We start from the raw sequence: 27931 nt of genomic DNA on the forward strand, positions 1-27931 counted from the left end.
CACACAGAGGCTTACAGGGGATCCTTCAAAATGGAAAAGTCAATTAAAATACTTACTTCAAGCAAATCCTAAAACATTTCTGATTGAACTCTGAAGGAATTTTCATAACCATTTAAAACGATTACCACAAGTTACAGTAGCTTTGTTTCAGATAAACACCGCACTGCAAGCTAAACTTAATATAAAAATAGATTCTATTTAATAAATTTGTATATAATACACTATAAACAATTATGAAAGTGTTATTACAAAGGTAAACAAAAGTCTGCATTAATATTTCAAGTAACTTTATACAATTTCTTCACATAACATTCAAATTGCGTAACATTGATCATGAAATGGACACAGTAGAAGAGGTTTTCCCCAATCCTCATGCTTTTATTTAAATATCAAGTTATCTTTTTTTTCCTTCAAACAAGGAATTGCTGGTATCAGTTCAAGTTAGAAAGTGGGCTATCAAAATCACTATCTTGCTGAAGAGACTGGGGATCCCACACCATTTTTTCCCAAGCATTTGTTGCAGCATTTTCCTACATTTGAATCTGGTGCTACATTGAGTTGTATGACAGCAGGATTTCATTTGTCAGAGTTGAGGAATTAAGTATGGTCTGGGTTTATCAGGTGGCCTCTACTGTAAACTTTATTGCTGCTTTTTGTATTGAGAATGTTTCCATTGCTATTAGAAATGTCTCTCCAAGAAATATCAACATTTTCATCTGCAGGGGTAAATGACCTGATGTGAGGAAACTCTTCACAGTACGCAGTCTGTGCTTGCACATTCATACTGGCTCTTTGCTCAGGATACAATAGAGGCGTATCACTATGATCCAGAAGCAGGCTTCCATTCACAGAACTCCATTCACTGCAGCTTCCTTCATCTCTTTCTGGAGTTTCTTGAAAATCAAATTCCCGAGTTCTTTTAGATTTAGTTTTACATTTTCCACATGACGGGATGCATTTATCCTCTTTCAAGACTGTTCTTTCATTCTTGCTTTTAAGTGTATGATGAGTTGGCCCAGAGATGGTATGGCCATTTGTAAAGCTGGGTGCATGCATATTTTCTAATGTTGCTTGAAAAGCAAATGGAGGAGCATTCTGATGTGCTATGTTACTAGCAGCACACAAAAGTCCTCTGTCTGCATTTACGATGGGGCCATATTTCTCTCTTCTTCCATCTTCATTTGGATAAAACTCTGGCAGAGGATCTCTTGAAGCACCATCCTGATTTTTAGAATTATTCCCGTTATGAGTATCTGAAGTCACCATTTCATGAAGCATATGTGGAGTTTCAGTCTGCACTGCATCAAACTGCTGTCTCAAGTCATGTGGTACACGTTTCTGGACAACTTTATCATTGGCTTTTTCAGTAATGCTTTCGCCACATGATTTGCTTTCCATATGGTTTGACCTAGTCTGAAGCATGCGATCTCTCTTTGAGTACTCAGCTCCAGGTGGTAGATCAGAATTTAATAGCAGAGCTAGGAGAGGAGGGAAGGAAATAGATTACTTGAAGGCAATGTTAATGCTGGAAGAAAAAAATAGGTCCTTGCTTTGTTGTTTGGTTTTTTTTAATAAAGAATTGTAAGCATTGTCAAAATTAGCAGCTTATATTTACATTTCCATTAGCAAGCTTATAAATAAATAGTACTTCACTTTCCATCTGCATTGTCATTACTACACACATTAAATCAAAATGATCAAGAAGAGAACAACTACAGAATCCAACATACCTGAGCGGGTAGATTTGCTTTGGGGAATGTGTCGAAGAGGCGTTTCAAGTCCTTTTGCCATTGTAGCAAGTTTACTGGCAGCATTCATTATTTTCTTTTCAGCTCTGCCAAGAATTGCAGAACATGAAAAAAAAAAAACCCCAAAATTAAAGTTTAAGGGCAATTCCTTTTCAACTCTGCATTTTACTTCAAGGTAACATTAGTGAGAGTGAAAGAATACTGAAAAGACAGCATGCCACACTGCTCGGCAGTGACCCCATGCCAATCTGAGCAGACTGGCAAGACTTCAGGTCAGACACTGTTTGCTCCAAGGTGGACAAACACCAGACTAACATCTACACACCTCTCAAAACCAACAGTAATTTCCAAACATACTTGAACTTACCCTTCATGTTTCCCATTATCAGTAAGAAGTTGTTGAAGGCATGTCAAATAGTATTTGCGCATTTTCCGTGCCGTCTCTTGGCGCTCTCTTAAAACCTCCACTTTAATCATTTCAGCAGCTCGCTCCTTACTTTCACGGATATAACAAAGCATATCACCTACAAACACACTTCATTAGTACCAGTTTTCCCCCAGAGGGGGGAAAAAACCAACACCACAAACTAGGATTGTCTAGCAGACCTGCAGCAAGTCAGCAAGGGCCTGGATTTACCTGCCAACATTCTACCCAAATCCTTGTGCCAAGTGTTGCCTACTGGATAAATGCCACTGAAGACCACAGGCAGCAGGTTGATATGAAGCATCAGACAGGTATTCAGTTGTCTGATTCTGCATCTTAAGCAACAAGTTGCTGATTAAGCCAGAAGGCAGGATACAACACAAGAGAAAAGTAGATTCTCCCTCAGGACAAGTTGCAGGGTAGGTCGATTGTTTGTTGGAGAAACAAGATCAGTTCTCAAAATACACTTTACCACTTTAAAAGACATAACACAGTGCAACAAAGCAAGGATGCAATAACAAGACTTCACCCATCGCAATTAATCTTGTCTAAGATTATGGTGACAGTTCCATTTCTTACACTCACTCTAGTAAGAGGGAAAGATTTACTTCTCATGCGATTTGGCTGTCAGATTCCTGTGCAAGTTGGCTGAAGGAGGAGGAAGTGACAAAGTAAATTATTTTGCTCTCCTAACTTTTTAGCTAAGACTTTAGTACTTACACTTAATCTTGCTCACAGCTTTAATGTACTGAGCACGCAGTTCTTCCAGCCCTTTCACAGAGTCACAGGATGTACAAGGTTTTGAGATGCCTCCCTTTGACAGTGACCTGAAATGCACGTAAGTCACACTGCACAAGAAAAGCAGCTTATGTCTTAAAAACAAAAAACCAAAAAAACCCAACCAAACAACAAAAAAAATCAGCTTGTTTAAATTTAAATACCTTGGTGGTGTTGCCAGGTCTTTCAGTTTAGTCTTCATCTCAGAGTTCTCTGAAATTAGAGCTTCTAGAACCTTCTTATTTTCTATTAAAAAAAAATAACCATAATTCACTGCACTTTTCTAAATTCAAATTGAGTTCAACAGAAGTTATTATATAAACTGCTGTCTCTGGTGTAAGAGCTCAGTGTCACAAAGCATCATCAGCAAATGTACAGCTGTAACAAGAGAATATAACAGAATAATAACAGAATATAACAGAATAACAACAGAAGTTATTATATAAACTGCTGTGTCTGGTGTAAGAGCTCAATGTCACAAAGCATCATCAGCAAATGTACAGCAGTAACAAGCACATAGAAATTGATCACAATACACTACAGTGAAGCCTGAATATAAAAGTCACCTCAAAGTAATTAAGCAAGCTTAAAGCCTTCATATGCCATTACTAACACTATGCTGGAGGCAAAAACTTCAGATATACCGGATGTAGACGCAGAAAAAGGATGGGGAAAAAAAAAATAGTGATGAGGGTTGTTTTGACATATATTGGAAAGGAATTATTAATTTGTGGATTAGCAATTGTGCCTTCTTTGGGGTGGAGAGATAAAAGATAAAACTTGGTGGTTGTTTTTTTGGGTTTGGGTTTTTTTAATAACCAAAAGCCAGTATTACAGAGAAAGGCTGGACTTCCATGCTGAACTCTGCTCAATGCTACTAAGGAGCATATAAATATTATAATGAGCCACCACAGAGTATGAGAAGACAGTGGAGCTGAAAAAGCCCAAAGCGTAGGACTTCAAGCTGATACTGAAGACTGTTGATCATAGCATACAGATAGTCTACTGTGGGTCATCTCCTGAAAGTTAAAGATCCTTAAAACTTATTTATTGGCTATGTAATCTATTCTAAGCAAACGATTATTTTAAAAAAGGATACAGGTGTTTACCATAACTTGAAGAATTGATGGATAAACTTGGATAGACCCATAAAAATCAGCAGTTAATTACTAGCTTTCCTATTTTAGGAAAGAATACCAACACGAGTTGCACACTTACACTCAGTGCTGGAGGTACCACCACTGCACCCAGCCACAGAAGTTCTCACATGAACCACGGCCAAAGGAAAACAAAGCCTGTCCGTCCCCGCACAACGGAGGGCACGTCTTAAAAGACAAGTCTTCCTTCTGGAAGAATCAAGGCTTTCATGGGTAGAATATGAGAACCTGAGCCCTGCAAAAGACCCAGACAAGTTTGGCTTTCTTCCTTCTCTAAGATGATGCACAGAAAAGTAAAAAGCAAGCAGCCAGTCTGGAATACAGAGAAAAGCAATTCGTGGTCTTCAGAGATCCTCATTTGTGGTTCAAATCTCATTTTGAGCATTCAAAGTTGTATCCGTGATGACCTTGATGACAGCAGTAGTCTCTATTTTCATTAACAGACCTCCTGTTATCCTTCAATCTTTCCTCCAGTCCCCAAGCAAGCTTATATCCTATATGGTTGTTGACGAAAGAGCACAGAAATAGTATTACACAAATCTGTGCAACTTACCCACCTAGCCTTGGTCACACATCTGCAAGCTTGCAAAAACCTTTCCCTTACAAACATATAGCATTTTACTCATCCTCACTGAGCACAAATTTATTAAAGCAGGCAAGTGAGACTTTTCATTTAAAAAAATTAAAAAAAAAAAAAAAAAAGTGGGGGGGAACCTCACCTCACACACAAACCAGAGCCTTTGGCAAGTCACTTGGTACAATCAACTACCTCACATCTGCTCTCTCCAAGCTGACCATTTGCCAAACCTGCTTACAGTGGCCACAGTGACTTTTCACTGAGGCATGCTCAAATAGTTTTACAGAGTTACTAACCTTCAGGATGCAGTTGGAGACCTCTCCTCAAGCAGGCCCTTCAGCAAGTCCAATTCCTGCCATGTTCTAAGGAAAGTCTAAAAAAATGCCCTGAACACTATTGTGTACAGCTTCAACTGATTAAAACACTGCAGAGAGAATGATCCTCTTATTCAATCACCAACATTTTTCTTCAGAGAAAACATCATTTTCTTTGTTCTGCTCCTTAAAACAAAGGCCTCTACTGACTTTAGTACAGCTGAATAAGGGGACAGAGTTCCTCAGATACCAACTGAATGGGAACCATGCTCCATATGGTACATTATGCTCAAGTAGAAAAGTTCTTCAGCACAGGAATGAAGCAGACTAGGCATTCCTCCTACAAATCCTCTCAGAAATAAATCTAGACAAAAGGAATTCTTGTTGCTATTAGAGACAGATGCATCAATATGACTTCCTTTGAGTGAAAAGTTTACCTGCAAGGCCCATAGAGGGAGACCCAGTCACAGGAGTAGTTGCAGGTACAGCAAAGGGGTTTTATACACCAAAGACTTTTCATCCTCGTTAGCCCAGATTTTACTATGGCCAGAGACTTCTACCAAGTTAAATAAAGCAATAAAGGATGGAGTCTATTATTCTGAAAGGACGACGGATGTACATCATGCAACAGCATCCACAAGAAACACAGGTATAAATATCAAGTAAGAGAATATTGCAATTGACAAACTGATGGCCAAATCTCAGGGACATTTTACCACCAGGCACTACCAGTCTGTCCACAGAAGGTGATATGGATATTGAGAATGCCAAAAATAAGATGTTGGACAGCGAAGAGAAAGCAATCACAACAAAACAACACTACTCCACAGCCAGTGGGGTGTGTATTAAACAAGAGCACTGGATAATACCACTACTGAATCAGAAGCAGTCTCCTACAATGCAGGAATCTCAAGCAAGTTACTTTGCACCATCTTTTTTCCATCAGAAATAGGTTCAGAAAATTCTTATTTCCATACTACAGGCAGAAGCCTTCCTTTCAGTGACTCTTCCAAAACCAGAGTGGATATTTCATATCCATCATTGGTAGAGACAGTCATCACATAGGAAATACTTAAGAACTAGAGACCTTTTCTCAGTCATCTGTCCTGTATTTCTCAAAGTGACACAAAGGAAAAAGAACATCTTGATTGAAAGGCAAAGAGACTAAATAAACCCTACTTAAAATCTACTTTAAGATTTATAAAACAAAGAAAGAAAATGAAAAGAACTACAGCTTCAAGCTATTAATTGCAGGAAGGTACAAGAAAACTGTGGTCAGTAGCTTACTATTACTGGTGCCAAGAGGGACCAAGTAACGTTTGGGGCCACTCTGCTCTTTATTCATACCCCCATAGTGGGAATATATGTGCACAATAGCAGTACTGCCCTAAAGGAGACAGCTAAAGACCTCCCTCGCTCATATACATTTATATGTGCGTATGTGCACATGTGTGCGTTATCTGTATGACCCTCATGGGCAACAGGATCCACATGTACACATATTCAAAGAACATCTGCCACGCGTTCAGTTTTCCTCTATTCTTTTCCTGATACACACAAGAGTACTAAAGTGATAAGTAATGTTTAAAGCCAAGAAGGCGGGGGCATTTCTTGGAGCGTGGGGGGAAGGTCGGTTTGTGGGATTTTTTTCTTGTGGGTTTTGGGGTTTGTTTTTTTTTAAGTATGCACACACCTCCATTCCATCCACTGAAAGCTAAATGATGCAACAGATGAAAGAGGCTCATGCAGCCAGCAAGGAGGAGCCATTCAAAGTTTTCTTTAGGTGACTAATAATCTTAACCTTGGATTTGCTCTGACTTAGCTTCATGATCCCTCACAGCAAGCTGAAGATGTTTGCAGGCTATCTCCAGCTCTCTTTTCAAGTCCTGGCACACAGCTTCTCTTTTTTCAAGCTCCTGGCAGCAGTGTTCACAGCAAAAATCTTTCTGAGACCCAAGGCTCCTTTTTGTACATTTCTGACCTGCAACAGTCATTGCTAGAAGTTATGCATCAACCATAGAACTACAAAAAGAATCAAGCCCAACCTTACTATTTCCACTGCTCTACTTAGTCTTTCTCTTGCTAGGAAAGCATACAACACATTAGTATAATTAAAATAATCACAAGAAGCTGCAACCCTGTTATAGAAGGTACATCAGCATCTATCAACTCATTGAGCCCTCACAGCCTCAATGAACTCCTATCAGTGATGATTTGAGTCTTCAGTCAGCAATAAGAGATTTGTAGGTTTGGGGAAAAAAAAAAAAATCAAAAACCAAACGAAAAACAACAGCCAAACAGGGTCTTTTGGAGCCAGCCGAAGGAGACTCTCCCAGCTGGGAAGCCTCACATGCGGCTGAGTCCAGTTAAGAAATTCACAAAGACTGGGCTAGTTCCAGGAGAGCAACGGCCGCTCTCTATAGCCAGGACAGGGAGCTCTAGAGACAGAAGAGCTGCACTGCTTGTATTGTTTTGTGTAAATAGATGGTTTGTTATTTTGGTGTTGAAGGAATTCAAGCCACACTATAGGCATACAGCCAAGGACTCTCTTGGGCTTTCTTGCTTTATGTTTTTTCAGTTGCATAAGAACTCAAACTAAACAGAAAGCCCCAGAGAGATTTCTGTGCCTCCCATGAAGTTCTTCCCCAGCTACACTGTCTCCAGCTTTGTCATAGTACATGTAATAGCTTTGGGAAGAGCTACAATGCTAAAGTATATAGTGGGGGAAGGTAGGAAGGAAGGTTAAAAAAAAAAAAAAAGAGAAAGATCACTCAGGGATTTGCATTCTTTTCAACTACACTATTGATCAACAGAATCGTAAAAAACTACCATTCTAGGTGAAGTATAATTCTTGACACAAGAATATCTTTTACATGAATGCAGAATTGTCTTGTCTAATGTCAAGAGCTAGTAGTATAATTCGATCTTCAAAGCTCTGATTTAGTATTACCCATTTACAAGACATAGTTTAGACCATACTCTGCTCATCATGATCAACACTGGCTTGCTTATGAGCTGTTATACACCAGAGGTATTAGTGTTCATGTCCACAACCCCCAAAGAGTATTTACACCTGCAGCGGATATGGCAGCTATTTCTTTACTCCTGAAGAATGGCTTTAAAAAGCAGAAAGCTACTAGCATTTAATAAAGTTAAACATCAAAGCCTAGCATTAAATCAGTAAGCTGGAGACTAATACCATTTGTTGCATGGTTTGTGACTTTAACATAGCACGAGCTTATACAACATTAAGCAACCTTACGGTCAGAATAATTGCATCTTCCTCTATGACCCAAATATTTGGTAATTAACTAACTTTGCATTAGATCATCAATAAGACATCAACTATTAAAGACTGCTACTAACAAGCTTAATTTGATGATAAACAATTTGCCAGATTAAAAACAAACCAAATACCTTTGTCTGTTCCAGTTTTCTGCAAGGGTGGCTGTTGTCTTAGCCTCCTTTGTGCTTCTGCTTGGTGTCCAACACTGTACACAGGAGGTCTTGCCATGTCCCCAGTTTCTTCTTCACCACATTGCAGGCAAGAGTATGCTTCTTTATTTACATTACTCATTAGCTCTTCATATTTCTGCAATTAAAAAACACTTCCTGAAAAAACAAAACATAGCAAAAAAAAGAAAAAAGTGTTCCACACTACCTTTAATCAGGTAAGTAGTATGTTATGCATAAAAACAAGCAAGCCTGGCCACCAAGCAGCTTTAGTAGTTGTAACACAGGTGCTTTAAACTTGCAATAGAACTGTAGATGGCAGCTCAAATCAGGAGGAAAATGTGTATTCTAGCATATAGAAGTTTTACTTAGTGTAATTCACTGCAACAGCAGTTGTGTTTTATTTTGGAAATCTCAGTAGCCCTTAACATTGCAGAACTATACAGTATCTTTAAATAGTTGAAGCTAACTTGTTTTTTAAAAGGCATATCCAGTAGAAAAAGGGGTTGGACCAACTTAAGAGTTTCTGCACAAATATGGGTAGTAGAGGGAAAGGAACATCATCCAGAAAAATGTAACTCCTTTGCTCATTGTTATTACAGTAGCATAACAGAAGACATTACTAAGAAATTACAAAGACTTCACTAGATAGGGTAGTTCAAGCCAACCAACATTTTGAAGTTCAAAGGCACGTTAAAAACAGTTTATCAAGAGACATTCATATCTGTTATAGAAGACACACCAGGCATAGGAAAAAAACTTCCAATTGTTTTTACCATTGTGAAAATAACACATGACAAGAAAACTTTAAAAGGACAACTTTTTGAACAGAAACATATTACCACTAAAAAAATGGGTAACATTGCCATGAGAAATCACTTCATACTCATTTCCCCCCATCCTGCCTTTTCTTGAAAAGCAAGACAGCTTCTTTCTCTGTCCTATTCTTGGATAATTCCCCAGCTGCTAAATGCTAGGTGGCAATTGCATTTCCAGCGGGATGCTTCCCATAACCAAAAACTTACTACAAGCATACGCATCGCAAAAAGAGGAATCTGCCAAAACAACAGAAATAGAAGCTTTTGGAGAGAATTCTACTTAGCCCCAAACTTATCTAGAAGAGGGTAGGATGACTTTCCTCATTTGGGCAGGCACATTGAAAAGGATTTCCTGGAGCTACAATAAAGTTAAGCAAGTCTCTTTTTCCCTGAGACAGATCAGTTTGTCAGTTACCCAGTTCTACTACAGATAATTTGCAAAAAGGATTTATTGTTTTCATCTTTATTTGTATCAGAAGGGGGGTGGGGAGAGTAACATGACCTACGATCACTATCCGATCACCATTACAAACTGCCAAATTACTATAAAAAAAGCAGCAGCTATGCAAAAAAATCTAAGATGGGCCTTAATAACAGAACCCCCATAAAAGGTCACAAGGAACCTAAAGAACCATAAAAGGTCACAGGCTCCCAAACTTAAGATAGTGGATTCATCTCCTTATAATTTATGAACCTTGGCATTAAAGAATGACACTCCTGACCTGGCTTTCTCTTCTTTAAAGATTGAGGGTGTCAAAGCTACATCCATCCTTTCCCTTTTCACTTGCTAATGGTAGATTTAGCCCTCTTTCACAGTTTTAAAAGACTGTTGTTATCAATGAACTCATACATTGGATTCTCTGATTCTCAGGATTACGTGGATATTTTGTATTGGGAGAAAACAGGTATAAGTCTGACTTCTCAAATCCCTTTTCTGGTTGACAGTTACAATTTACAGAAATATTACCTCTTTCCATTCTTGCTCTTTCTTTTCCAGAATTGTGTAAACCGTGGTTCTGTAGGCCTTTTGTAAGCAAGCCTTCAGTTTGTCTTTGCATTGATGGTTTAATTGAATATGAGCATCAAAACATTTATCCTTCCAAGAACACTTACTATGTGTGCACTTGACTAGTTCTTCATGGATTTCACTCAACAAGTACTCAAGCTCAACCAGAGTTTTCTCCTCATACCGATTAATTTCATCCTGCAGTCTCTTTGTTTCCTGAGCCTCCCATTCTCGCTGCTTTTGGTCTAGTAACATCTTTATTTCTGCCTCTTTCTGAATGGAGAGATCATTCTTCTGCTTTGCAAGATCCTCCTTTGCTGTTGCAAGTACCTCTCGAATTCTGTTTCTGTGATCATCTAAGAACGATCGGTAGTCTCTCTCATTTTGCTCTTGTATCTGCAGGATTTCTTCTTGCTTTTCTTTGTTCCACTGAGCACGAGCTTTTGCTAGTTCTGCTTTGATAGCTGCAGGGATTTCTTCTTTCTTCAGCTCCAGCTCCTTCTTGAGAGAAATTACCTTTTCTTCCAGTTCCTTCATTCTTGGTCCAGATTTCTCTGTATTCTCATATTCTTTTTTCCATTTCTCTTCAGCAGCTGAGAGAACTAGGGCTAACTGGCGAATATATAATACAGTCATTATAAATATACACATACATTCATATATACATAAAATATAACCCTGGGTCATTATCAATCTATTGGAGATGACTTTCAAATTATTTAATAAAAATATAATTCTACATAGGCCAAAAAAATGGATCAGAACCGCAGTACACTAGAAACATCTTTCCTTAATGATTCCCCACCTACAGCTGCATTCATTCCTCAATAATATATGGAATTTAGAAGATCGAACTGTTTATCAATACACATATGCAAGTATTTTGGACTACCTGCTTTGCTGCAGTCTCTTTGTGTTCTTTTTCCCATTTTTCTTGTTCGATCTTTAGATTTACTTGGTACTCTTTGAGGTCTGTTAATTCTTGCAGCCACCTGGCACGAGCTTGGGTTAAAGCTGCATCTACCTATAAGCAGATTAAAAAAAACCTACTTCAGTCACCACCACCAAATACATTAATTTCATGTAGCAGTGAAAGAATAGACTTCAGTTTGGATCGCCTATGTTTAGAGAAATTAAAAGAATCAGACCAGCAGCATCTGATGCATTTCCTGATGCAAAAATCATACCAAGATGATGAATATTAAATTTACTTTTCTTAACAAAATGGTATAAACGCTAGGTCAGTTTTGCTCAGTTCTGTTCAAAACTCCTGCAAAACTTGTCCAACTGTGTGAAAAATTAACAGCTAGAAAAAACAAGCTACATGCTACAGCTTCTTCAGAACTTTTCATATATATATATATGTATATATATCATAACAAACATCAACTACTGAGCATAAAGTTAGTGGAAGAGAAACTTTTTTTTTTTCCTCAATTGGTGACTTAGTTGCACATGGCAGTTTCACAGGCTCCAGGCAGACAGAACAATTATTTGTTACCTGGCTGGCAAGATTTTTACGGTATTTATTTTCCAGTTCTATTTCAAATTCTTTTAAGGCCTGTTCAGAGGCCATATTTTCTTTCAGCGCCTTCTGGATCTGCAGCCTCTGGTCTTCAATAATCCATTCTAACTCTTTAGTTGAAGCTTCATCCACAATTGTTACTCGGTCAGTTTGGCTGCTGCAGTCATTACATTCAACTACAGTTCTTCTCATTTCTTCCAGCCTACTTTGCCATTCTCTTTCTATTTTTGCAAAGACTCGTTCTTTATTCTAAGGAAAAAAATATTTTTAAGAAAATCTCCCCAGTGTCCAAATAACTAGAATGTCACTGGTATTTAACAAACAAAACTCTGTTTACACCAATAATCTTCCCTAACAGGAGAAGAGCAAAACCATGCTCAGAGAGCAGAGAGTTTGGTAAAAAATGAGTTGTTTTTTCTTCCTCATCACAGTGTTCTTCTATGGGATACGATACACAAAGGACTTTTATATGATAACTTAATGAAACAATAGAAAGCATAACCACTCATCCAAGGATTAGGGTGGAAGACTCCAGCATAGTACCAGCTGGGACATTCAGGACATTCTACATGTTACTTTTTTTTCCAAAATTTTAAGCATGTATAATACCTATTGAATTCTTCAGAGGCTCCTAAAATGAGAGATCCTTAAAAGCCACTTCAAATGGCAGAATAACAGTGCATAAGTCTACCTATGTAGAAGTTCTCCTTCTGAAAATAAACCGGCAAAACAAAAAATTTGAACCTCCCTAGTTTAAGTTCCACACCTCTTTTTCTTCTTTCTCCCAGTGAACTTTGGCTAACGCAATTTCCTCTTCAACCTGCTGTTCTTTTTCTTCCAGCCACTGTCTCTTTGCTGCTATCATAGAACTGCTGTGTTTCTCTTCAAGTTCATTCCTCAGAAGGTTAAGGGAGTCTTCTTTTTCTTCTAGTAGCTGTTTCTTGAGCTAGGGGAAAAAAAAAATAAAGGATTTTCCAAGGCATAGTGGACTGCTCTGGTACGAAGTGATGAGAATGCATGAGAGACATGATTAACTCTCTGGAGCCTGTACACGGATCTTACTGATGACATCTGGACAAGAAATTCAGCTCTCAAAGGAGGTGTTTTAAGGCACGATAATAGAGGTTATTATAGGCTATTGCTCTAAAATAAGTTTTCTTATCAAGCATCTTTATTCACAGCATACTTTGAGCTGCACCTCTTTACTACACTTGCTTAGCAAGAGAGTTGACCCACATTAGTAATTTCACACTGACATCTTCAGAAAAATAGTTGTTAATCAATATAGCAATCTGAAATTATTGCTTTAAAAGACTCATAGTATTTTCAGATCATTTTTCTATAGGGAGAAGAAAACTTGTCACTCGGGTTTTTGGAAAATGTCTCACAAATGTAAAACCTCACAGTGCTGACTGAACAGTCCTCAAGAGTCAAAGTTATGAAAGTTGACTATGTGGAAGTGAATAGCTATTGGAAAGAGTTACTTCTACAATATTTTAAACCCCAGGACACGACAGCAGGTTAATCTAACAACCAATACGTCACATGTATTCATTTTCTGATATAGCCAAGTATCTTCCCTGAAGAATTACAAAGTTAAATACACTTATGGATATTACATCTTAAAAACAGTCTGAAATTATATGATTTATATGTATTTCCATTAGTACCTTCTCTTCCTTCAGCTGCTGCTCTTGCTCAAATTTCTGCCTTAAAGTAGCTTCCAAGGTGTCCTTCTCCCTACAGACTCCAATGTAACATTCCTTCACTGCAGTCATCTCTCTGTTCAGCTCCTCTACGTTAGCCCTTCACAGAACAGGTTATTTGTTATCAATTAGTCTTTATACTCACAGGACAGAAAGTCTGTTTTAAAAAAAGTGTAACTAGCACTGAGGGCCAGACAGGAAATGTGAAAGTTTCAGTAAAAGTGGAAAAAATGGTAAGTCTTACTTTAACTGCGACATTGTCTCTTCGTAAGTTTGAATAAGCTGTTGTTTTTCTGCAGCACACCTCTCCATGAGGTCTTTCTCAAAATGTGCTTTTGTATCTTCATGATGTTGCCGATAAGTTCTTTCACACCTACGATTTCAAGAAAAGAAAAAACTACCTAGGGTTTTCCCCCCCTTTTAAACAGGCTTCAACTTTCCCTAAGTAAGAAACTAGCTTTCTAATGCTTACCTCTCCTTGTACCAGATAGCTGGTACAAGTTGGTACATGCAGACTAAAAGGTCACAAATGGAACTAAACGGAGTTAACAGATTTACCTGTCAACAGCTTCTTGTTTATCCTGATCAAAATCCTGAACCATCTTTCTCATCTGGCAACAGAGATCTTGATTTAAGCTTTTCAGTTTTTCCTCATTTTCCTTCAGTTCTTCAATAGTCAAAGTATGGTTCTGGACAAACAAGGGTCAAGTAATAGGTGGGTTGTAAAGAACCTTTTCTAATTGCAGGTTTTAGCATAGAGTGGAGGTTGTGGGGGTTTTTTGTAGGGAAAAGCAGCATCTCTGTCTCACCTCAACTTCTTGCAGCAAAGTTTCATTAGCCTTTCTGAGTCTCAGAACTTCTTCCTTAAGATTATCAGAAACGGAAGGACTGGCCACCGAAGTATCATTCAGATTTGCAACACGCTAAAAATAAAAATTAAGATGCTATTTTTCAAGGTATACATGATTTAAGTTGATGCTTTAAAAAAAGTTAAAGCTGTTGTATAAAAATTTTACTTAGAAAAAATAAAAACTAAATGAAATTATTGCATTGCAAGACATGTCAGTATCACTGTTACTCTAGATGAATTCTTGATGCTCATAGGATCATGAAGATTTAAAGCAGCACATGAGCAATGTTGTGTTTGCAAGTTGAATGACTAGTATCATTCAACAGAGAGCACACTTCTCAAGCATATTATATTCCTATCCTACATCCAGGTCACAATGTATACATGACAAGAGCAGTTGGTACAAGTCTGATCAATTAATAGAGGGAAGTTAATAATGGGGTGAAGAGAGATGCAATATCAAAGAGATTCCTTGTTGATCAAATTACATACTGAATGCCCTCTGAAGGCAATCTGTTCAATGTTCCATTTGTATAACCTAATGATACTATCAGCTTTCTCAGAGAAATTACAGGGTCTTTTTGGCTAAAGAAAACCTACTTTCTCCAATGAAATTTAGTTCTGAAAAAAAGCAGAGTGCCATTAGGTGCTATCAAGAAAGTTCTCCATCATATCAGAACTCACCTAATAAAGCATATGCTGCCCAAGTTCTGCTATTCAGTTTGTTTCTTTTTCACCAAAAATACAAAACAAGGTATCATCCAAATGACAATACTTTCCTTAAGATCAAAGACAGATTTACTTAGTTGCTATGAATACTCAGCTGTGAGTAAATTCTTTGGTCCATTTTCATAAGAAATTTAAATGTTGGTTTGGTTCACTAAAATCCAGTGCATCTTTACCTTTTTTTAAAAGTGTAAAAGAACAAACCTCTGACTCTTTTGATGTTTTTTCTGCTTTCAACAACTGTTTGTATTCCTCTAATGTCTTCTGGCAATCTTTAAGATCATTTTGTAATTGAGTAATCTGGTTTCTCTTCATTTTATTACTGCTCAATAAACGTTCCAGCTCAGCTTTTAATTCTACAATAATTTCATCTTTAGAGAGCTCTTTATCCACGTCTCTCTTCTGCATTGCACTGTCGGGGAAGACATAACCAGTTCAGTATTTACAAGATAAAAAACCATTTATCTAAAAGGTAGTGGTAGCAAAGAGAAGAACAACTAATGCTACCAGAAAGAGGTTTGTTTAAGAGCTAACAGTAGAAAGAATGAGAGAACTTTAATGCAAAAGCCATATGCTTTTTCATCAAGTTACAATTAATGTACAGAAAACTTGTTCATTCAGCTGTTTCCTCAAAAGATTTATTCTCACATGATGTGAAGTATTTTGAGACAACTCAACTGGTTGTTTTAAGAGACAGCTTTAGCTTTATGTAACTATGCAGAACCTTTGAGCAAAATGGTATCCGTGCATATAACCCATACAATACAAGGAACAGCAACACAGTCCCTATAAAATTTGAAGATTTATTGTATTAGTATTATAGTATTAGTCCTGTTCCCATTTCCCAGATTACCTGGCAATACAAGCAGTATTTCAACTATCTACCAAAAAACCTATACGTTGATTGCTTAAGACCATCTTTTACACATCACTTGTATAATTTCTTGAGGATTTCAGACTTTTCTTTCAAAAAGAATCACTCAATACCTGCAGAACCTTGGTTTCTTCCCAGTGATTTTTTTAATTCCCAAATCTACATAGGAATCACCCAGGTTTGTATGCAGCTCTCCACCCGCATCATTCAAAAACACTCCAAGCTTGGCAGCAGATTCATACAAAGCTATTTCTTCCTTCAGTTCCATTAATTCTTCCTTAAAAGAAGAGACATAAAAATTACACTGAGTGGAGCAACTCCAAGCAAACACATCAGGCCCATGATAACTCTTCCAAAGAAAAAACAAATATACAGAGTTATTCTTTCTAAACATGTTGTATTTAGCTGCATTCACTTGAATCATCTAGCATTAGTTTTATTTATTTTTGGTACCTCTAGTAAAGCATATATTAAAACTACAAATTAGTTAGGGAACATTTCCTGTTGTTCAGTATGTTCCGTTGTTCTTGTTACAGTTCATACATGAAGTTAAATACTATTTCTTCTTACTTCTTTCCTGCTGCCCTTGTATAGTAAAATATACAAGATAGAAAGGTACATAGCAGAAAAACAGCCTGTTACTCTAGTAATTATTAGGATTCATAATTTTCAAGATGGTAGATTTAAGTCAAATATATGAACTGAATTGGAGACACAGACTTCTGCTCATATTTTACAGAGGACCCTCTAGCATTCCCTTTTGCTGCCAAAAGGTAAATTTCAGAACATTGTATCTCCAACTATCCCTATAGCCTAATTAAGTTATGAAATTCCCAGCACGTAGAATTTATTCTTCTTTTACCATAAGCAGGTTGGTTAGATGTATGATATCAGATTTATGCCAACACATACGTCCTGCTGTGTTTTAATAATAATAAAAAAATAATCCAACACTGGGAGATGAAGTAATGTGTAGTCCTTTACTGAAGGGAGATGTGTTTGTTTCCCCAACAAATAAGAAGTGTTTCAACTACCAGCCACTTAGCTATAATGCCTGCCCCCCTAAAATCAAAACAGTAAAATATTGATTAACCTGCAGAGCCTTGTTCATGTTATTGCTTATCATGTGTGCAGACTGAGCTTGTTGCAACTGAAACCGTAACTGATTTGTCTCCTGCATCGAGCCTATTGCAGGAAAGAAAAGGGAGAGAAAGAGCATGTCATAAATATACAAGAAAGAATCTGCAAAAATATCACTGTTAAAAATGGTGATGCTGATTCTGGTAATAGACATTACTCTGTTTCTATTAGTGAGCTCAAGGAAGTAGAAAACACAAATAATGAGGCAAGAATATTTCTGCCTGAATTGAGATGAAGGTCTCCAATTTAAACTGCAGGTTGTTTTAAAGTTTGGGAACTACAGTGGCTTTATTTTTTTTATTTTCTTCCAGAATTTTTAATAGTAGCTTTAAAATAAATACCATGAGGAGCAAGATGTGCCAAACATTTGCTTTCTTTGTAGCTCACCAGAAGCAAAAAATGACATTGTACCAGAAGTTTAGCAGGAACAGAACCACCTTGGAAAACAGGCAACTTTCCCCTCCTCTCCAGGTGAAAAGTTTAGCTTTATCAGTTTGCCAATTTATTACTCCCTTAAGGCATCTGATGAATATAGCACAGAGAAATCATGGCATTTCTTCAATTGGCACTTACGCTCTTTTTAAATACCCTATCACACTTATAATTACTTATTTACTACATAATACAGATCCAATAAGGTTTTTCTCCTCTACCCTGACATTTAAAATCTCTCTAGAGAGATTTTTTTTCCAGACAACCAAAGTTCTCGAACAGAACGTGCTCTTAAATTAGGATCCAGGAAGACAGACATTTTGTTAAGATGTTTAGATTTTATGAAAAGGCATACATTACTACAAGGTAATGTAAAGGTAGGCACAAGTCAAATACACAAAGAGCAGAATATTTCACCTGCTATTCCTACTGATATGAGTTTCCAAGAACCAGCCTCCAGCCACAAGAACAATTCTTTTCTCATTAAGATTTGAATTTAGAATGGCAATTCAAGTCAAATACCTAAGACAAAAGTAGCTTACTCCCAAAGGCTGTTATTTACTCCAAAACTAAGTTCACAGATATGCAGCACAAAATGCATATAAGAATAGTTTATACCTCTTTGTTTGGGTTTTTGGTGGAGTTTTTTTGGTTGGGGTTTTTTTTTGGGGGGGGGGGGTGTTTGGGTTTTATTTCATTTTTATGTATTTTTAACACTTCAGTCTAGACTTAACTAAGCTTCATTTACGTCTAACTAACGCACTGCATAGGAAACAGTCTAGTAAACATTTAGCTTGATGTTGATTCCATTTCAATAGGAATATAGATATGCAATTTCATACTTCAAAAAGCTAGATCCATTTCTGCAAAGAAAGATAAGGTATGATTAAAAGGCTGACCTGTTTGCAGTAAATTTGCACATTGTTTTTGGCTTTCTTCTAGGCTTCTTGTCAGTCGATTTATTATTTCAGTTTTTTCACATTTGGTTTCTTCCAGCATTTTTTCAAGTTGCTTAATGTGCTCTCCTAGATTTTTGCAAAGCTCTTTCTAGGAAGAGAGATTATTTTTACTCATGCTACAAACATCTAACCATCTAGGACAGCTTCAGATATAGAAAGAGTCAATACATACAAGACACAGGAAGAAAAGAATGAGTTGGATACCTAAAGGGGCAGAGACCAGCTAAATCAATCACAGATAAAATGCTATCCTTGGCTGACAAGTCCTCTCTTACAGCATCAAAGTTCAGTTTTCACTAGGAGACAGTAAGTATACTCATATATAAACATACATGGACTTGAACTGTTTATTTCCTAGAGCATTCAGCATGTCAGATTATCCCCTGTAATTAATCCCATATAGTTAGTCTACTGCATAAAAGTCAAGCCTTCACATTATTTATATTAAGCCTGAGCTTAACTCAATGTAGTTTATTTCAACTGAGCTTAAGCCAAGCTAGCAAGTTCCAGTGCTCTGTAAAAGAACTATAGTTTTTACACAATATACAAAGTAGACCTTCATATGGTATTGCTTACCATTACCTACACAGACACAGGGGGGCACAGTACCTCATCTTTACGTCTTTTGACTTTTCTATTTTCTCTCTAAACCAGGAGATCTCTCTCTAAATATCCCAAACATACTACCATAAAATCTTCTTTTACAGTGGAGACAACACTGTGTAAGTTTTGTTGTGGTACTAGTAAATAGAAATATGGTGGTGCATTCCTGTTTACAAGCAAGTACTAAGTTACCTTCTCAAACATAAAACCCATTTATTTTTTAACGCATATTTACGTTGAGACAAGAGTTACAGACCTAGAATTAAAGAAATCTAATTCTATTTTATGTGAAAGAAGAGGACAATTTATTAAGGCCTGCCTAGACTACATTGCTTGAATATTTCTAACTGTGCAATGGCCTCTTATTAAAATTATTCTACCTGACATGTAAAAAGCTCTATAACCATGTGACACAATCCATATCAAACTCCAGCTTAAAGCCAGCCTTTCTTCCTCCCTCTCTCCTTTTAAATCCATGCTTCTAAACTAAAGTGACTGCTCAGTGGTCAGGAGTCCTTGATCACCTTGAGACTAAAGCTTAGCAATAGACTGTTTAATAAATGTTTTTTCTCACAGCAAAAATATCCCACAGTTCTTTTCCTTCCCAGATTTATTTGCCAGTACTCTTCAAAAAGAGATTGTGTACAGAATGAAAGCTCAGGAGAGAAACTAAGGCAATGAATTCTTGCCTCCTCTGCATCTTCTATGTACATAAACACAATTTGAGCTCACAACTGCCTGGAGATGTTTATAAAAACATACCACATCGGCTTCACAATATTGAGACTTATGTATAATTTCCTTTCCATTTGCTTAGCAACTTCCAGAAGGAGTTATTAGAATTATAAGTCAAGAAGTGCAGTTCAGGAAACACGGGGAGCTCTACAGCCTCTCCACTACAGTACTTAGTGTCCTAAAATAATTTCTCACCTGCTCTCGGAGTGCAGATTTCGTAGTATCAAGTTTCTGCTCTAATGATAATACTTGTTTTTCATACTTCTGCTTGAGTGCTGAAATAATGGCCTCATGTTGTTCTCTGGCTCGCTGAAGGGCATCTGATCGCTGAAGTTCTAACAGCTGCTTCTGCATGCTTTCCATGGCTACTTCTGCCACTTTGGATTGCTTCAGTATCTGTAGGAATAGTATTAGCGTAGCTCCCAGTTACATATGTTTTACTTTTGCTCCAAATTCTGTTAAGTCAGTTCAACATTTTTTGTGCAAGAGTTGCTAAAAGTTCTCAGATAATTCCTGGATTTTAATACAAACTATTTTCCACTAATGCATCCTATTCATTCACCATATATTCAGCTTCTGCAATGATCATGAACAGCGTTTCAAGAGACTAGCATTTATGTTTAATGCAAATGCACCACAAATATAACTGTAGAAACCTTCCACAATAAACAGTTTAGAAATATTTATAGTACCTGCTCCTCATTGGTAGTAAGAGTCTGAATTTGAGTTTCAAGGGCCTTTATTTGACCTTCAAGATGCACTTCCCGTTCCTTTCCATTCTGATAGAGTTTTTGAGACTCACGAAGACTAACAGCCAAACCATCCTTTTCATCTTGAGAGGGGGACATAATAATTGTGAGAGAAACATGGCCAGCAACCCCACAACTTCATGAAACATGATTGTTCAGTACCCCTGCTCTAAAGAACCATTCACTATGAGCACTCTGTCTCACACTGTGAGCAACAAGCAGAAGACAGAACAAAAATATTCACTCAGTCTCCATCCAGTAACCACTTTCTCCCTCTCATAGCTGGAAGCACTCTGATATATTGTAGCTTCAGAACCCTAGTAGAAACAAGCCCCATTCTGTCAGCGCTAGGAACTAGCATCATCCCTTACACCATTTAAAGGGAGAAACAAAATAATGCCCCTGCAGGAACAGTCAACACATAGTAAAATGGTTGACAGCTAATGTTTTCTCTCTCCTTTGCCCTTTTTGCATTCTAAAAATTATATTCTTAGTTCTTTAAGCTCACGACTCTTTTTTGTCTGTTCCTAATAAACAAAAGGGAGACCAAGACAACCACCAGTCCCCACTACAGCTTTGATCATTTTGGAAGAGCTTCTCTCTACATACAGTCCAGGAAACAGCTTGTTAAAAGTGTTTTTCATAGATGTACACTTCTCCTATTGGGGTTTGTTTGGGGTTTTTTTGTTGTCGTTGCTGGGGGTTTTTTGTTTCGGGGTTTGTTTTTTTTAAACACGCTACTTTGGCAAACTTCTCACTTTTCTGTACATTTTTAATGCCTGGCACACGGGAACTCTGGAATACAATGATGGCCTTGAGAATGCAGTAGAAGTTAAGTTATGCGGTCAGGCACTAATCCAGAGAATTTTCTTTAAAGCAATGTTGGGAGGAGAGGGTTAGGTCCACATAATCCCAAATCAAGTTTATAAATATGATCAATACCTGCAGAGACACTACCTAAATCAAAGTTTCAGAATAAAAAGTTGCTATTTATAAACAAAATCTAAGAATTAGAGACCCACACAAAAACATTTTACCTTTGACCATTGAAAGCTGATGATTCAAATACCTAATCTGCTGTGCACTCTTTTCTAGTTTTTCATTAAGTTCTTCCAGTTGTCTTTCTCTTGCTTTATTTAGAACTTGAAGTTGAAGAATCTGCATATTTTCTGAAGAATCTGCCAAATTTCAAATAGCATACAGACAAGTCATCACAGTCAACTAACTAAGAAACTCATGGTCCTAAGTAATTTCTACCCGAAAATACTTCCTTCATACAGCGCCAAATTCACTGTTGGTTCACAAAATCACATCATTTTTTAATCCATTTGATTCATGTCACCTGAGTTGCTCTGGTAGCAATAGCTGAAGAATTGTAGGAACTACCAATGCAATGCAAAGCTAAGAGCAAACCCAGATAAAGATTTACGTGCTATGGATTCATACACGGTCTTGTGGCAACTATAAATTTTCAAGATGTCTAACGAGCAAAGTAGTTCTGTCATTTGAAATGTACCTAACAGAAACGCCCAATGTGGCATCAAGCAAAGTATGTTTCCTAAGGAAAAAATATTGTTTATAATATTGTTTTCCAATATTATAAAGAAAGTGCCAGCAAGACTTGAGATCAAGCCATCAGAAATAATTTTGTCCACAGTCTCACCAGTCAAAACTACATTTTTAATACCCTATTTCTAGATAAAGTGGAAAAAAAACCCAAAAGAAAAACAAAATTAGGGTATCCCAATGTAAGCTTAGAGCAAAATAAAGATCATGTACATCAACATACTTTTAGTTGTCCTCTTACTAAAAATCTACTGAAGTCAACAGATTTTATGTTGCTAATTTCCAGTGGACTTTTCACACAAGCTTACTTCAAGTCTAAACAGCAGACACTTACTTTCATCATTACCCAAGAATTCATGTTGCAAATCTTCAAACACTTCATTTCTTCTGGTTCCTTCTTGGATTACTGGAATTTTTTGATGAATGCCATTTTGGTATGGTTTATAAGTCACTTTGTAAGATTCTGGCGATTGGCCACTGACAACGTCAGATGCAACAAATTGCTGTTATGACAGTATATACATTAGAGGCAATAAATTAAAACTACAACTGTAGTCTTGTTCAGTGAAAATATTTTTCATTTTAAAGGCTGACATTAAGAAGAGCTCTAGTGGCTCTTCATTTTCAGGCTCCTATCCAGCACATGATTTAAGTGTGACAGAAATTTTCATGAAAGCTTCCACTTTAGGAAAGTGGTGAAGTGTCAACTTCAATAGAGTAAGCACACACACACTTAAGTGAATCACATTCATTCTACTGCATGGAATTCTACCTAGCCAACAACAGCAAAAATTAAAAACAACCACACCACCCCAATCATAACATGCACATATGAAAATCCAGTTATTTAATACTTTGTTGTTTTAACATGCAAAATAGACTACAGAAGCCTTCCATCAATGTTTAAACTGATAATAAGAGACTGAAAGCATTTAGAAATATTACTATCAATAGTTAAAGACCTGTGAAAAATTTCCCAAAGAGACAGAAAAATGCATCAGCTTCTGAAATACCTTAAGATGTTCTTTTGGAGCATCTGGAAAACTTATTATTTTATTTTGCTGGTTGTTAAATTCTGGTTTATGGCCATTTGTATATGGCCTGAAGTTTTCAGGAAGATGATAGACATTGTTCTGTTGGTAGCAACTTGGAGCATTAAACCCATCTCTACCAAGATAAATATCATCAGCATCCTCTTGACCATTCTGGCCGCAATAATCTTCTTTAACGTCATATAAATGTTTCTTTTCTTCATCGTTATGTAAGCCATTCCAATTCTTTCCATGTTTTTCAACGTGATCATTTTGCTGGTCACACAAGAATTGTTCAGGGTACAGATTTTGTCCTTGTTCATAACCCTATGAATGGATAAGAGGTTTAGAACTGCTCTCTCAAAATGCAGATTTCCCCCCCACCATCCTTTTTTTCAGAGGTTACTAGCCCTCAAGTTAGAAATGCTTCAAATGAATAGCAAAACATATCACTTATATGAAGAGTATTTCTCTAATGAATTGAAATATTTAGCATGTTATTATGAACAAGGAGTTCCTACTAACTACATCACTCCTCATACAAGCTTACATTTTGAGCATCACTTATCAACGGATGATCGTTCCACCTTCCATCATGCTTCCCAGGCTCATGTGATCTAGAGAAAGACAAGCAGCTTAACTACATATTTATAACTTCAGAAAAACAAACTAAATCATCTCTTCATTAAGTGGCACCTAGTTTGTTTCTCATAAAACACAAACACCATACTGCAAACTGCACTCCAGCTCCCCTTTTATTTGGATTGCTTTTACACACCTCATCAGCTGAGATTTTGCTCTATTCTCAAAAGCACAACATAAATAATAAAAATGGTGCAAAATGCCTTACTGCTCCTCAGTCTCATGAATGCTACAGTCTGAATAGCTGGAGAGCTGGTCTCCACTGTCCTCCAGCATATCATGGGGAAGGTCTGTCAATAGCTGTTGCAACTGAAACAGAACAAAAAACATTTGTTATATGCTTTTCAAAACAATGCATACAAGTTCAGTCCAAAGAGACAGAGTCAGGTGAAATAGACCAGTTACACAAAATCCTGGTTATCTTCCTCCATTGTAAAGTTTACAACACTGGAATTCACAGACAGTCTTATAGCACAGAATGCTTAAAAGACTAAAGTACCAACTTAATAATTTTTCTGGCAAAGAGCTGCACCAAAAAGAGGTAAGGGAAATGCCACCAGATAGACACGTCCCAGGACAAACTAATCATGCCAAGGTTTCTCCTTGCTAAACCTGAGGCAAGAGAGGCACTGAACATTCAAAACATGCTCTTTCCAAGGAGTCCGGATTGAAATCCAGATAAGAATTTGCCAGCCAGTGTTACCAGATGCAAGGAGTCATCACTGCAATGATTAGTGTCCTGCTCGTGTTCAGATGAAGTCACCAAGCAACTGGACACAAACAGAGAAAAATACCACCACTTCTAATTCAGGAAATATAGTTGTGCCACAAAAAGCCCAAATAAACAAACAAACCCACCGCAAAAAACAAAATGACAACCAAAACACTCTTGAACTCACTTGTAATGATTCCCATAAAGAATGTACCTCTTCTTCCAATTTTTAGAGAGGTTTTGATATGGGACCACATATTGGGCTTCTTTGCACTCCCTTTTTCTTATTAGGTGACTTGAGAATCACACAATATATTCAGAGTTATTACATGCAGTTTCTGAACCCTAACCCTGTTCTTCTCCAAACTCTCAAAGTATGTGTTAATAAAAGCAGAAATATTAGCTGCCCTATGTTTCTCAGATGTTATTTTAGATGCTCTCTAAGACCAAAGGACAGCACCAGAAGTTTGTTCCCAGAAATTCACTAGTGTCATGAAGAAGTTTTCCTATCATTAGGGAACTCTCTAGATTTATTATATCTCAGCTCTAGGAAGCAGGAAAGGAAAGGCAGCATCAATCACCAAAGATCCCCTTTCCTTTGCCCTACTTGCAACCAAGGATATAGCAAAGCACCACAGGTTTCACTGGTCTTGCACTGCTGTAGAAGCTTAAAGTCAAGAGAAAGCAGCGCATACACAGTTCACAAAACATCAGCAGGAGAGTTCATGTTTAAACTGAGCTCAGCCTACCAGGTTAGCTAGCACAGGCCTCCAGATGTGGGTAAGAGTTACCCAATTCTTAAGTTAGTGTCAAAGTACTCTCCTACTATCTAGATCTCCCCAATTTTCAAGAAAAAAACCACTTGGTTTGCTGTGGCAGAAAACTTAAATTAATGCAGAAAGTCTTGGATTATGTCTCGACCAGGCAACACAGCAGAGTCTGTGTTTTAGCCACACATTTTGGCAATTCTCTTTATGACACAAAAAGAACAGAAACATCTGAAGTACTTCGACTCCAAAAAAAACCCCAAAACATTTGAATATATTTTTCTAAAGATTAAAGTATGTAATTTATAATCAGAATTTTAAATTTCTGATTATAACTATTCCTCATTCTTTTCTAAGCTAACCAAATTTTCAACTGAAAGAGACGGTTGTTTTCTAAGTATTTGTAATAAGTGAAAAAGCTGTCAAGAAATACAAGATGTAGGTGACATCAGCCTTTTGCATTTGCTATACTGCACAGGCAAGGAGTAACAGTCTTCCAGCCACTACATATGATACTGCAAGGCTCTAAAGATGCAGCATCTCAGTATCTCTTTATTTTTCATGCCACTCTTACAAAGCACAGTCTGCACTCTGTTTTGCTCTTACCAAAGACAACATACAACCTTTTAAAAAAAATACCAAACACTTAAAGGGGAAAAATGGGAAGCAGCTAGATACACAAGCCTTCAGATTAAATAATTTGTTCTTTTTCACCTCTTGTTCTCTTGCATAATCCTCTTGGTCATAGTCTTCATCTTCATGTTGAGTTTGCAGAGCTCCACTATCAAAGTCAAGGGACATCGTTTTCTAATGATGCTTTTGAGTATCAAGCAAAACCTATCACAAGACAGGAAAACATCACACATGAGTAAAAGTGGGTGGGAAACCAAAAAGTACCACCCTCACTTCCTGAGCTAAGTAGCCAAACATACACAAAAATATATTTTTTGAAACAAACATTGTACATTATATCACTCACTTGAGCTGTTGTTTCACAGTATATCCAATGCTACTCGTTTCTAAAAATTCAGCATTTAAAACAGATTATTTGGGCTTTTCATATGCTGACATTATGAAATTATTGAAGTTCACTTACAACCAGACATTATTTTCTTCAAGTTCTAATGCTGTATGTTATGCACATGCTGTGATATATGTTGACAGTTAGGCCCACTTTTAAATCTTGCTTCATTTATTTCTACAGAATAACTATATTTTGTTCTAAATACTTAAAGTATGCTGCTACTTGCACTTTTGGATAATAGCTCTGATAGGAAAAATAGGAAAAGTATCATGTAACTAGGAAAAGTATCACATTAGTTCTAGATTTAACTGCTTAATGAAGAGACTCCCGAGGACTTGTCTACACTAAACAGTGAGCTCACGGTAAGCTACAGTGTGTAAGTGCTGGCCCACTTTTGGTTGCAAGATAAGTTACTCCTTGATGAAGAGATACTCCTGACAAGCAGTTATGGACTAGGAATGATTGAAGATTTTACAGAATGGCACATAGTTTGGGCATACAGGTGTAGCACATGCTGAAGTCTTCAGTCAGGATAAAGCAACCTTTGCAAGAGCATTATTCCGAAGTTAAAAGACATAATGCGGCAGGAATCCTAACACAAGCTCCTGCCTCTGTGCACCCCCTAAAATACCAGATTCCAGTGTGAGCCAGTCTGCAACATTCCTCATAGAATGATGCTGAAGCAGCTCGGCCATCTTCCCCCAAACCCGCATCAGGTGTAAACGACCACCTGCCCTCCCGATGCCCGCCCTCTCCTCTTTTCTTAAAGCCCTCCCAAACCCCAGGGGCTGAGGCAACCGGACGAAAGGATACAGCCCCGTTTCGCTGGCTCACGGCCCGTGAGAGCCGCAATTAGTCACGCGGGGCAGGGGAGCGGGGGACAGAGCGAGGAGAGCCCGTGCCGCCACGGGACGCGCGGGCGAGCTCATCAGCCGCCGCCTCATCCCTCTCAGGGCGGCGGCGCGGGGCTGGCACCTGGCGGGGACGATTGCTGCCGTTATTCACAGAGCGGCCAGGGAAGCACCTCCCGCCGGGGCCTCCTTGGCCGGCTTCGTTCAGGCCTCTGCGGAGCCGGAGGAAGAGGAGGAGAAGGCAGAGCGCGGCCCCGAGCACTGAGACTCACCTGAGCCGCCGGGCGCCAGGGTTGCCCGCCTCCCCCGGGCACAACAAAGGCGCGCCCACCGCTCTTCCGCGTGACAACCGAACCTGCGCCCGCCGCCCTGACTGACAGTCGCAGAGGCCAACTGGCGGCCGCAGCATCGCCTCGCTGCGCAGGAAGGCGGGACGTGCTCGCCCCACCCCAGTCGTGTGCGGCTGCGCTGCAAACCCACCTCCGCTGACTGTTCGAAAGCAGGCGCGCATGGCAGCGGGAACTTGCCTGGCTAGCTGATTGGTTAAGCGGTCGACCAATGGCTGTGGCTATTTCGCGGAGGGGTGGGGTCTCCCCGTGACGTTACGAGTGCGTGCGCAGGGCGTGAGGTGGGGGGATATTCGGGGCGCGCGGCGGAGGGGACGCGCGGTAGCGAAACGTGCTTGGCAACGTGCGGCGGGCTTGTCGAGGAGATGCCCTCGTGAGGTCACAGCCCAAGGGGATGACGTCATGTGACGCTGGTCAC

General features: G+C 38.3%; 1 protein-coding gene across 1 annotated transcript; it reads right to left on the reverse strand.

Annotated features, from left to right (window-relative positions):
- CEP152 (centrosomal protein 152) lies at positions 1–27536 on the reverse strand. Its single transcript, XM_054837442.1, has 26 exons — positions 27439–27536; positions 26006–26128; positions 24021–24121; positions 23721–23787; positions 23153–23497; positions 22474–22642; positions 21611–21751; positions 20517–20656; positions 20020–20220; positions 18427–18574; positions 17049–17140; positions 16069–16232; positions 15286–15493; positions 14315–14428; positions 14064–14194; positions 13750–13878; positions 13470–13605; positions 12566–12745; positions 11776–12048; positions 11167–11298; positions 10236–10886; positions 8415–8589; positions 2893–3195; positions 2116–2272; positions 1731–1834; positions 1–1478 (listed from the first exon to the last, which is right to left on the reverse strand). Exons 2-26 carry the CDS (start codon positions 26090–26092, stop codon positions 598–600), a joined length of 5229 nt encoding a protein of 1742 aa, XP_054693417.1. The 5' UTR covers positions 26093–26128; positions 27439–27536; the 3' UTR covers positions 1–597.
- Between the last annotated feature and the right edge of the window lie 395 nt (positions 27537–27931).

The sequence above is a fragment of the Grus americana genome, chromosome 10 (genome assembly GCF_028858705.1).
Source record: "Grus americana isolate bGruAme1 chromosome 10, bGruAme1.mat, whole genome shotgun sequence".
Classification (NCBI taxonomy): Eukaryota; Metazoa; Chordata; class Aves; order Gruiformes; family Gruidae; genus Grus; species Grus americana.

Coding starts and splice junctions, on each gene's coding strand:
- CEP152 (XM_054837442.1), bottom strand. CDS start 26,092: ATGTCCCTTGACTTTGATAGTGGAGCTCTGCAAACTCAACATGAAGAT. Junction 12,049..12,565: donor GGGAGAAAGAAGAAAAAGAG/GTGTGGAACTTA, acceptor TTTTTTCCTTAG/AATAAAGAACGAGTCTTTGC. Junction 1,835..2,115: donor GATAATGGGAAACATGAAGG/GTAAGTTCAAGT, acceptor AATTCTTGGCAG/AGCTGAAAAGAAAATAATGA.